Raw genomic sequence first — 12,498 nt, 5'->3', positions numbered from 1 at the left:
CAGATGGACTGGAACTACTACTACTTAATATTTCTAAAGCGCTACTAGGGTTACGCAGCGCTGTACAATTTCACAAAGAAGGTCAGTCCCTGCTCAAAGGAGCTTACAATCTAAAGGACAAAAATGTGCAGTCAATCAATTTGGGGCAGTCTAGATTTCTTGAATAGGGGTATAATGGTTAGGTGCCGAAAGCGACATTGAAGAGGTGGGCTTTGAGTAAGGATTTGAAGATGGGCAGGGAGGGGGCTTGGCGTATGGGCTCAGGAAGTTTATTCCAAGCATAGGGTGAGGCGAGGCAGAAAGGACAGAGCCTGGAGTTGGCGGTGGTGGAGAAGGGTACTGAGAGGAGGGATTTGTCCTGTGAGCGGAGGTTTCGGGTAGGGGCTTAAGGGGAGATGAGGGTAGAGAGGTAATGAGGGGCTGCAGATTGAGTGCATTTGTAGGTTAGTAAGAGAAGCTTGAACTGTATGCGGTACCTGATGCGGAAGCCATGAAGTGACTTGAGGAGAGGGGTGATATGAGCCTATCGGTCCAGGCGGAAGATAAGACGCGCAGCAGAGTTCTGAACGGATTGAAGGGGGGATAGATGGTTAAGTGGGAGGCCAGTACGGAGTAGGTTGCAGTAGTCAAGGTGAGAGGTAATGAGAGAGTGGATGAGAGTTCGGGTGGCATGGTCAGAGAGGAAAGGGCGAATTTTGCTGATGTTATAGAGAAAGAAGTGACAGGTCTTGGCTGTCTGCTGGATATGTGCAGAGAAGGAGAGGGAGGAGTCGAAGATGACTCCGAGGTTGCGGGCAGATGAGACGGGGAGGATGAGGGTGTTATCAACTGAGATAGAGAGAGGAGGGAGAGGAGAAGTGGGTTTGGGTGGAAAGACAATAAGCTCGGTTTTGGCCATGTTCAGTTTCAGGTGGCGCTTGGACATCCAGGCAGCAATGTTGGACAAGCAGGCCGATACTTTGGCCTGGGTTTCCGCAGTGATGTCTGGTGTGGAGAGATAGAGCTAGGTGTCATCAGCATAAAGATGATATTGGAAACCGTGAAATGAGATCAACGAGCCCAGGGAAGAGGTGTAGATTGAAGAAAGAAGGGGTCCAAGGACCGATCCCTGAGGAACTCCAACAGAGAGCGGGATGGGGGTGGAGGAAGATCCATGCGAATGTACTCTGAAGGTACGGTGGGAGAGATAAGAGTAGAACCAGGAGAGAACAGAGCCCTGGAACCCAAAAGAGGACAGTGTGGCAAGAAGTAAATTATGATTGACAGTGTCAAAGGCGGCGGACAGGCCAAAGAGGATGAGGATGGAGTAGTGACCTTTGGATTTAGCAAGGAACAGGTCATTACAGACTTTAGTGAGTGCCGTTTCTGTCGAGTGTAGAGGGCGAAAACCGGATTGAAGTGGATCGAGGATGGCATGAGAGGAGAGAAAATCAAGGCAGCGGCTGTGAACGGCACGTTCAAGTAACTTGGAGAGGAAGGGTAGGAGGGAGATTGGGCGGTAGTTGGAAGGACAGGTAGGGTCTAGTGATGGTTTTTTGAGGAGTGGTGTGACTACAGCATGCTTGAAGGTGTCGGGGACAGTTGCAGTGGAGAGAGAGAGGTTGAGGATATGACAGATGGGGGGGTGACAGTAGGAGAGATGGTGTTTAGTAAGTTGGTGGGGATGGGATCAGAGGAACAGGTGGTGCATTTCGAGGAGGAAAGAAGGTGGGCGATTTCCTCTTCGGTGATATCAGGAAAAGAGGAGAAGGAGGCCTGGGTAGGTTGGTTGAGGGAGTGGGTTAAAGGGTGAGGAGGAGGAGGAGGTGGCTTGGTGGTGAATTCAAGGTTGATCTTCTGCACCTTGTCGCAGAAGTAATCAGCTAGTGATTGAGGACAGAGTGAAGGGGGGTGGGAGCGGAGGGCACTAAGGGTGGTGAAGAGACGACGAGGGTTAGAGCTGAGGGAATTAGTCAATTGGGTGTAATAGTCCTGTTTGGCGAGGAATAGGGAGGACTGGAAGGAGGATAGCATGAATTTGTAATGAATGAAATCAGTATGGGTGCGAGATTTCCTCCAGAGGCGTTCAGCCGATCGGGCGCAGGAGCGAAGGTATCGGGTGCAAGGGGTCAGCCAGGGCTGGGGATTAGTACGCCTTGTGGGACGGGAGATGGACGGTGCAAGGGTGTCCAGAGCAGAGGAGAGAGTGGCATTGTAAACAGAGACCGCCTTGTCGACAGACTCGGAGGACATGATGGAAGGGAGGAGATTAGAGATACTAGAGGATAAGGTGGGAGGGTCGACAGCCTGGAGATTCCTGAAAGTAGTGGTTAGTGTTGGGCAGGGCTGAGGGGGAGGGTGATGAAGTGTGAAGGTAATCAGGTGATGGTCAGAGAGAGGAAAGGCTGAGGCACAGAAATTGGAGGGTGAGCAGGTAGAGGAGAGGACGAGGTCAAGACAATGGCCAGTTTGGTGAGTAGGGGTGATAGAGCTTAGATGGAGGTTGAAGGAGGATGTCAGAGTGAGGAACTGAGAAGCGTAAAAGTCGGATGGGTCGTCAGCGTGTATGTTAAAGTCTCCAAGAATGAGGGTTGGGGATGAGGGTTCAAGAAAAACGGAGAGCCAGGCATCAAAGTCGGTAAGGAAGGAAGGGAGGGACTTATCAGGGGGACGGTAAATGACTGCAACTTTGAGTGGCAGCGGGTAGAATAGACAGATGGAGTGAACTTCAAAGGATGAGAAGCAGTAAGACTGCGGTAGGAGGAGGGGTTGAAAGCTGCATGAGGGCGAAAGTAGAAGCCCGACGCCTCCTCCGCGGCCAACTGGGCGGGGAGTGTGGGAGAAAAGATAACCTCCATGGCATAGGGCCGCGACTGAGGCAGAGTCGTCGGGGGTGAGCCAGGTTTCAGTTAGGGCGAGCAGTTGAAGGGAACGGGAGATGAAGAGATCATGAGTGAAGGAAAGTTTATTGCATACCGAGTGGGCATTCCACAGGGCACACGAGTAGGGGAGGGGGGAGGAGGGGAATAGAGATGAGATTGGAGACATCCCGGAATCGTTTACAAGGATAGGATGAGGACAGATGTGGGGGGCCTGGATTGGGATTGATGTCTCCCGCAGATAGCAGGAGAAGGAGCAAGAGAGTGCGGAGGAGGGTGGGGGAGGTAGGGCGACGAAGGCGACGAAGACGGGATGCGCTTAGGAGGAATGGGGATGGGTTAATGGCAGGAAGGAAGTGTTGAAGGTTGAGAACTAAGAAGGAGGAGGGGGATAGGAGAGATGGTGAGGTGGTGAGGGACGGGGGTGGGTAGGGTATTGCAGTAGTGAGCAGGACGGGAAAGGACATGGGTGGGCAGTGAGTTCCTGCGGTAGACAGTGGTGGTGGGAAGGGGAAAAGATTAGGAAGGGACAGGGCAAGGAAGAGAATGTGTATAGGGGCCATAAGTAGTGACTGACTTGTTTACGGGTACATATGTAGTGAGTGAGGTGTTAAGCAACAGATAGAGCAGGAGGGCAGGACTGGAGGCTTAAGCTGGAACAGCAGGCAACAACTTGGAAGAGATGAGCTTGCGGGTAGGCAGGTGGTTTGACAGCCAGATTGGCGGGTAGGGGGCTGGCAGGCAGTTCGGTAGGTTGATGGGTGGGTAAGCAGGCAGGCAGGTTGATGGGTGAGCTGGCAAGCAGGTAAGTTGAAGGGCTGGCAAGCCGGCAGGCGGGGAGGCAGGTAGGTAGTGCAGGCTTGAAGGCAGGCAGGCAGTTGAAGTGCTGTCAAGCAGGCAGGTTGGTTGATGGGCTAGCAGGCAGCAGGCAGGTTTGTTGATGGGCTAGCAGGCAGGCAGGCAGGCAGGTAGGTTGGGGCTGATGCGATGTGACTGGAACAAGCAACAAGGGCTGGCAAGCTGGCAGGCGGGGAGGCAGGTAGGTAGTTGTGCAGGCTTGGAGGCAGGCAGGCAGGTAGTTGATGAGCTGACAAGCAGGCAGGTTGGTTGATGGGCTAGCAGGCAGGCAGGCAGGTAGGCTGGGGCTGATGCAATGTGACTGGAACAAGCTGGAACAGAACAGACGGGTTGGACCAAGCTGGAACAGATGAGAGCGGAGCAGCAGGACTGTGGCAAGCTGGAACAGAGCGGGTGGACTGAAAGAAACTGGAACAAAGCTGGATTGGACTGCTGGGGCAAGCTGGAGCAGACGGATTGGAACGAGCTGGATCAGGTTGGGGCAAGCAGGAGCAGACGGATTGGGATGAGCTGGATCAGGTGGACTGGAGCAAGCTGGAGTAGATGGACTGAAACAAGAAGGAGCAGAGGAGAGCTGAGCAGAGGAGAGCTAAGCAGCAGGTCTGGAACAAGCTGGAATAATCTGGAGCAGAAGAGAGCGGAGCAGCAGGACTGTGACAAGCTGGAACAGACGGATTGGAACAAGCTGGATCAGGCGGGCTGGAACAAGCCATCTTCTTTCTCTCATCTGGTATTTTTTTTCCTTTCTACAACTGTGCTATTTGCACAAGCACCTTTCTCTGTCTTTTCCTCTCTAGTGGCCCTATTAGGGTTTTTGGTTGTCTTCAAGTTTCTTCTCTCCTCTTACTACCCCCTTTTCAGGTGCTTGTTGACCCAGCCAAGCCTGATTTTTAAAATCTAGCTAATTTCACGGCAACTGTCTTTTTCAGCAATATGTCCCAAAAAAGTCCCCCGGTGCCTTAACAAAATGCAGGCAATGTGACATCTGGTTCAGATATCCAGAACTGGTGCTTACAGTGCCTTGGGCCCAGCCATAAACCTTTTCAGTGCCATATTCACAGATGAATAAGACAGGGATTTAGACTCACAATGAGCAGCATGAAAAGATCTCTCTCTTGAAGGTAGATTATTATTAGGGCGTCACAGTTATGAGGGCTTGCTATCTTGTATGTCCTCTTAAGAAATTCAAGTTAATTACCCATAGCAAGTGTTCTCTGTGGAAAGCAAGCTACAAGTCCTCACAAACTCGCCTACCTTCCCTAGAAGTTGTCTCCTAAATTAAGCTATTTCATTGACTCAAAAAGTCCTGCACAATGATGTAAGGCAGGAGGTCACATGGATGCATGATACTACCTCTGTGATGTTTGTGAGCCCTTGGCCCAGAGGTGGCTGCGTGAGAATCGCCCAAACACCTCTGGGTAGACCGAGTCCCCTCAGAACTAAGAGTACTCCAAAGAACTGAACTGGACCACAAATGGGGAAGAACTGAGGCAGCTTTATTAGTAGCAAAAAACACAAGGCTAAAAGGGTAGACAAACGGCACAGAAAGAAAAACAGGCAGCCCAGCTACACAGTCTAACCTAGCTGAAGAAAGGCAACATAAAGCATAAAATAAGGTAAAGTAGAGCAGCCTAGCTGTATGGGGAAAACATACATAAGCAGCCTAGCTGCGCATCTCAATACTAACAGAGCAATGCAAACATATGGCATACAATGGAACACAATAGACTAGGCAAAGGCAGTGGCGCACCGAGGGTGGGGCAGTGGGGGCAGTCCGCCCTGGGTGCATGCCGCTGGAGGGGTGCAGAAAGCAGCCGCGCAGCTGTCGGCTCCGCTGGTTCCCTGCTCCCTCTGCCCCTGAACAGGTTACTTCCTGTCGATGCGCCAGGGGAGGTGTCGTGCTGCACCCGGGGGGTGGACAGACGCTGCTGCACCCAGTGGGTGGGGTGCTCAGCAGCAATCCATCCCGGGTGGCAGCCGATCAAGTATCGCCACTGGGCAAAGGGCCCGCCCTAGTGAGGCAAAGACAAACAGACAATGCTTAGCTGACAGAGGTATCACCACTGGAGGTTAAAAAAGGGTTCATTCTGTCAGTACATTCACGTAAGCCGCTGAACAACTGCGGCAAGCTCCTTCAAAACCAGAGTGGAGCATAAGCAAAACAAAAGAAAAAGTCTCTTAAAGGACCTGCACCGCAGGTAGAGGCAAGAGCGGGTCACTCAGCCCACAGAAGACTAGAGATGTCACCTAAGACAAGCAAACAGTCACTGAGGCGCCCGAGCCAAATGCTCCCAAGTTAGGCAAGATAAAGTAACAAAGCCTGAGCCCATGCTCCCAAGGCAAGCAAGGTGAAGAAGCCAAACTTGACCCGATTCTCCCAAGGCAGAAGATTAAATGCCCCAGCACAGCAACCAAGGGCCAGGAACAGCTCACGCGGACCTCTCCACGCTGCAAGCACCGCTCCCTCATTCAACGATACCTCGAGACATGGCCTCAGCTGTTGCACCTGCAGCACTCCCCGTTATCCAGCCCACACAGTCCCAAACACAGCACCAAGCCACTCGATGCATACAGCAACCAAGGACTCACAGTGGGCGACTGGAATCTCAGCTGAGGCATAGGAGGCTCTGCGCTCACAGGCTTGGCAGCAGGCTTCACTGGAACCAAGCAAAGGTGAAAAGTGGTAGGCAGAGCTTTTACTCCTCAGGACTACCAGGCTTGAAAGCAGGCTTCATAGGAACACAGCATAAGGTGGAAAGCTGTAGGCAAAGCTTTACCTCTCAGGACTACCAGGTTTGAAAGCAGACTCCCACTGGAATACAGCATAAGGAGAAAAGCTGTAGGCAAAGCGTCAGGCCATGGCCTTACAAAGAAACAGACCTTGAAACTAGCAGAACCCTAGACAGCCCTGGGCTCAGTCAAGGATTAATTGCCAGAACACTGAGCACACTCAGAAGCTGGCTTAAGAAGTGCTGAGTGCTGATGACATCGCCAGCTTGGCCTCCACCACTCTACAGTGACCCCACAGGTCACTGACTAGAACTGCAGGTAATTTTAATAGGTTTAGAAGGAGGAACAGGGCACTGACAAGCAAGGCACGGACGTTGGCGACGACGACCGTGACAACCTCTTGAAACCTTCCAGAAAGGTTTTCTAAGCTGAAGATGTATATTTGTGTAGACTCTGTTGAATGATATCACTCATTTATGAGTACTTGTATCCTGTTGTTCATGGAGAACACCTGCTACAGGTATATAACTTGGTTTTCTACTGGAAAGGTGGGAGCTTTATGTGGTTCAGTCCCAATTTGCCTTTTACCTTGTAGTTTTAGATGGAATTTTTAAAATTGCTTGCTGTGCTTTCTGTTCACCAATATATGAACAAGTGATTAGAGCAATGTGTGTTTGCTGAACTATGGGACATGTTAAGAGTACAGCCATCTATTTCATTGAAATATTCAAGGCACAGCCCAGCTCCTTTTGGCTTTGCGTAGAATTTTTTGTTTTTGAAAATACAAATTTCTTAATTGAAATTGGCCTAGTTTACAAACTTAAAACGATAGGACTAAAAATAACTTATATTATTCTTCATGTTTATATAAATGTAGAGTATGATAGCAGATAAGGGCTATAAAAGCTCAATGACATTAAAATCTAGGCTGACAGACTTCTGATACCATCTTTAAACTTATTGACTTTCCTGCATATGTGATATTAAAAATGCCATGATATCAAATGTAGCCAGGAGTTTCTAGGACAAACAAAATTGCAGACCACAAAATTTAAATATTAAAAGTAGGAGGGAGAGGCATGCCAGGGGTATGTTTACACTACAACTGAATAGTGCTGATAGGCAGTGCTATGTGTTAAAATTAACTGGTTAGATCAAACCACACAATACATGTCCTAAGGTTAAACATATAAATTATCTATCTGGTTTAGGGTTGGCCACATAATTTATCTGATTATCTTTAATCAGATTTCAGACTGCTGAACAAAGGCGTAGCCAGACCTCTATTTGGGGGGCTGAGCCCAAAGTGTGTGTGGGGGGGGCACATTTTTCCACGCCTTCCCGCTGCTCTCAACCCCTGCTGCAATCCCACATACCTGGGCTGGCGGGTGTCAGTGGCGTAGCCACGGGTGGGCCTGGGTGGGCCAGGGCCCACCCACTAAGGGCTCAGGCCCACCCAACAGTAGCACATATTTAGCCGTAGCTGGGGGATCCCAAGCTCTGCCAGCTGAAGACTTCCCCTGATGGTAATGAAAACACTACTCTCCACGATACCAGCACCCGTGCATTCTCAGTTTTCGGGTCATTGCCTGCTTCAGACTGCCAAGGTGGAAAGAAGCGTTTTCCCCGCCAGCCGAGAGATTTGTTTTTTTTTGGGGGGGGGGGGGGAGAACACTTGGTAGCCACCCACTTCTTGCCTAGGCCCACCCAAAATCTGTTGTCTGGCTACGCCCCTGGTGGGTGTCCTCAAACCCCACCAGTAGAATCGTTCCTGCAGCGATATTCGACACTGAGCTGTTTGCCCCAATGTGCATGCTCAGTTTTAGTGAAATTGAGCATGCATGAAGCTTGCGGATGCTCAATTTCACTAAAACTGAGCATGTGCATGGGGGGAGGGGGAAAACAGGAGACAGGCAGGAAAGCTTCTGCTGGTGGGATTGGGGACCTCTGTCAGCCAAACCTGTAGATCTTGGGGTCCAAACCCAAAACCACATGGCTATTCCACTGCTGTTGAATATGCTTTAGCTTTAAAAGTGTTCAAAATAATGTAGGAGCCAAAACTCTGCACTAACATTATACAGAACAGTGTAGAGTTTGTAAAGTCACTTGAGTTCATTTCTGTCCACTGTGAACTGTAGACAGTACCCTATACTAAATCAATGATACTGTATTTTATGTATAATTTATAGTAACTGCATATAATATATGTATTTTTTATTGCAGGTCTGTGAACCCAGCGAACTACAAGACTTTGAGATTGGAATCATATTAAACTTGTGAGCAAGCTGGAGAAGAAGCTAATTAGTTACTTTTAACATTAGTAATGTAATACAAATCGTTAATAAATATTTACATGAAATATTTTACTCATAAGTTTAATTCCTAATTATTTTGCTATTCATCAGTTGTTCTCTGGAAAACCTTTTGTGGAAGCCTGGCTTTTAGACAAGCTTTTGAAGATCAGAATTAGTCGGAAATTTATGCCTCTTACTACATTTAGGGGCCCTTTTACTAGTAGGGTGCGTTAGCCCTCCACCTTGCAGAGCTGCCAAGGGTCCCAATTCTGAGAGGGAGCCCCAGCCCTGCCCCACTTTGCCTTGGCTTCCACCCACTCTACATGGCTCCAATCCCCTGGCACACCTCAAACCTACGGCCATTTCAGAAAATAGTTAATAGCTCTTATGAGCAGGGACTGTCTTTTCTTCATGTTCAATTGTGAAGCGCTGGCGTACGACTGGTAGCGCTATAGAAATGATCTGTAGTAGAATACCCTGTTCAATTAGCTTTCAGAGGCCAAAACCTCCTGCCTCAGGTCAGGTCAGTACAATGCTGTTTGGTATCCTCTTCTGACCTGAGGAAGGAAGTGTTGGTCCCTGAAAGCTAATCAAAAATGTTTTTAAATCAGTGAAGGTATCACCGTATTTACTTATTTCTATTTTGTGTTTTATTTGCACAGCTAACACATTACTTTATACGATATTAAAAATAAAATTATTCTCTGTACCTTTATTGTCTAGCCATTTACTTTTTCTAATTGTGTTGCTCCCAGTCTCTTGATTCTGCTTTCCTTTGTCTTCTCTTAACTCTGTTGCCAGGGTTTTCTGTCCATTTGTCAGTTTCCTCTCCTTTTTCTTTGTTTTCTTCAATATTTTTCTGCCTCGCTGTCCAATTTAATTCATTCTTACTATCCATTCTTTAATTTCCTTCTTTTTACTTCATCTACCTATGGCTTTTCATCTTTTCCTCACCCTTGTTTTCCCCATGCCTTGTCCTCTTATTCTGCAGTCTTTCACTACTCTGTCCTCTCCCCCCTTCTATCCAGCAGCTCCCCTCTTTCTCTCCCTATCCTTCCACCCCATCTCCCCTCTCCCCCCATCCTTTCATCCGTTTTCCCTCTCTCCCTCCCTATCCTTCCATCCGTTTTCCCTCTCTCCCTCCCCCCATCCTTCCATCTGTTTTCCCTCTCTCTCTCTCTCTCTCCCCATCCTCCAATCCATTTTCCCTCTCTCTGTCTCCCCCCATCCTCCCATCTATTTTCCCTCTCTCCCTCCCCCATCCTTCCATCCATTTTCCCTCTCTCCCTCCCTATCCTTCCATCCGTTTTCCCTCTCTCCCCCCCCCCCATCCTTCCATCTGTTTTCCCTCTCTCTCTCTCTCTCCCCATCCTCCAATCCATTTTCCCTCTCTCTGTCTCCCCCCATCCTCCCATCTATTTTCCTCTCTCTCTCCCCCATCCTTCCATCCGTTTCCCCTCTCTCTCTCCCCCCCCATCCTTCCACCTGTTTTCCCTCTCCCCTCCCCCCATCCTTCCATCTATTTCCCTCTCTCTCTCCCCCCATCCTTCCATCTGTTTTCCCTCTCTCTCTCTCCCCCATCCTTCCCATCCGTTTTCCCTCTCTCTCTCCCCCCCTCCTTCCATCTGTTTCTCTCTCTCTCCCCCCTCCTTCCATCTGTTTTCCCTCTCTCTCCCTCATCCTTCCATCCGTTTTCCCTCTCTCTCTCCTGCCCATCAGTTTTACCTCTCTCCCCCCCATCCTTCCATCCGTTTCCCCTCTCTCTCTCTCTCCCCCCATCCTTCCATCCATTTTCCCTCTCTCTCTCCTCTCCATCCTTCCATCCGTTTTCCCCTCTCTCTCTCCCGCCCATCAGTTTTACCTCTCTCTCCCCCCCATCCATTTTCCCTCTCCCCCCATCCTTCCATCCATTTTCCCTCTCTCTCCCCATCCTTCCATCCATTTTCCCTCCTCCCCATCCTTCCTCCATCCTCTCTCTCCCCCCATCCTTCCGTTTTCCCTCTCTTTCTCCCCCCGTCCTTCCATCCGTTTTCCCTCTCTCTCCCCCCATCCATCAACCCTCTCTGATCCTTCCATCCAATGTCTACCCCCTTCTGATCCATCCATCCACTGTCTCTATCCCCTTCATTAGGTCCTCTCTCTCTCCCCATCCTTCAATGTCTCTCCTGTTTCTATCCTACCCTTCCTTCCACTGTCTTCCCTCTTTCTGCTCTCAAGCCAGGATCCCCCCTTTTCCCCATCCTTCTCTCTCTCTCTCCAGCCCTTTTTCATGTCCCCGCCTTCTCTTCCAATCTTTCCACTCTCTCCATCAACCTCCTGCCTCCCACAGCCCTCTTCCAACCTTTCCTGGCCACTGTTTGCTTCTCCTGTTGGGCAGCAGTGGCCACAACAAATAATAAAAAAGCAGCTAACAAACAAAAAAAAAGCAGGCGTGGGGCTGCAGCAACCGCTCTTCTCGTCTCTCTGCCCTGGAGCAGGAAGGGGCAGAGAGAGGAGAAAGGAGCAGCAGAGCTGACAGCGCATGTCCTTGAAGGCTGCTGCGGCCCCACACTTGTCTTTTTTTTTTGTCGTGGCCGCTGCTGCCCAAACAGAAGAAGCACAGTGGCCAGGAAATGAATACCGGGTGGAAGGTGGAGCCGAGCGGGAGGCGGGAGTTGTTTTACCACCACGGTGTCTTAGCGGCCTGCCTTTGTAAAAGGGCCCTTTAGTCTTTAAGGATTTTAGAGCCTAGTCCTCCGGCCTTAAACAGTTCTACATGCCCACCAGGTCTACAGACTTATAAGGAAAAATGTTAGGGGTGCCAGGCACCCACAGAGCTGGCGCCTATGACCGGCATAGCTCCCACTCCTGTGGGGCCTGCACCTGCAGCCCACCTCCCACCCCACAGTTCTTTAAAATTGTGGCCTCCCAACAAACTTAACACAATTTTATAACCAACAAAAATCACTCACACTCCCCAGGGTTCCTATGCCTAATAAAAATCACTAAAGTTTGACCTTTCATATCCTTTTCTATTTCTGCAGAGACGCCAAGGGTGGCCCATCCCAATGCTGGAGATTTACCACTGTGATGCTAGAGATTTAAGGCCAATGAGTGAGGTTTTTCTTAAGGGCCCCAGCCATTTTTTAAACCAGCTCTAGGATATGTGCATTCCACTACCTGACATATTCTAATCAATAAATAGAAAATAAAAATTATTGTTTCTACCTTGGTCTGATTTCTGCTTTATTCTCTCTTCTCTTAACTCTCTTGCCCGGACATTTCTTCTCTCTCTATGTCAATCATTTATCTTCTTTCTGCATCCCTATCCACCCTGTCCAGTACTCTGTGTCTCTGCCCCTATCCTCCTGCAATGATGAGCATCTCCCTTCTGTGTCTATATCTCTCTCCTCCCTCCCCATTACCAGCATTACCTTTCTTTGTCCTTATCCTGCCCTATGTTCAGCGTCTTCCCTCATTGTTCCCTTCCCTCACACCAGTTACCCCACCTCTGCTTCTGAGGCCAGCATTTCTCAATCTTCCTTCCTTCCTATCCCCCCTCCTTGCCAGCATTTCTTTTCTCTACCTCCTGTACCCCCACCCCCAGGGGCCACCATCTCTTTTCTTTCCTTCCTGTTCCCTCCCTCACCCCAGTGGCCAGCATCTCTCCCTCTCTCTTCCCTCCCTCCTACTTGACCCATCATTCCCCCTCATGGGTCTAGCATTGCTGTGCCTCCTACCCCAAACATCTCTCCCCCTCTCCACCCGGCAGACCCAGC

The 12,498-nt window shown here is 49.7% G+C and overlaps 1 protein-coding gene across 1 annotated transcript in view; it reads left to right on the top strand.

Moving 5' to 3' along the window:
- C2H4orf47 (chromosome 2 C4orf47 homolog) overlaps positions 1 to 8,745 on the top strand; it is a 74,209-nt gene extending 65,464 nt beyond the window's left edge. The window contains exon 8 of the mRNA XM_030192650.1: positions 8,670 to 8,745. Coding sequence (XP_030048510.1) covers positions 8,670 to 8,718 — 49 coding nt within the window. The 3' untranslated portion in view covers positions 8,719 to 8,745. The remainder of the gene's footprint in view (positions 1 to 8,669) is intronic.
- Positions 8,746 to 12,498: the final 3,753 nt, after the last annotated feature.

The sequence above is a fragment of the Microcaecilia unicolor genome, chromosome 2 (assembly GCF_901765095.1).
Source record: "Microcaecilia unicolor chromosome 2, aMicUni1.1, whole genome shotgun sequence".
NCBI classification, from domain to species: Eukaryota; Metazoa; Chordata; class Amphibia; order Gymnophiona; family Siphonopidae; genus Microcaecilia; species Microcaecilia unicolor.
The sequence above is the reverse complement of the archived record's forward strand: the minus strand, read 5'-3'. Positions and strand labels throughout refer to the sequence as shown.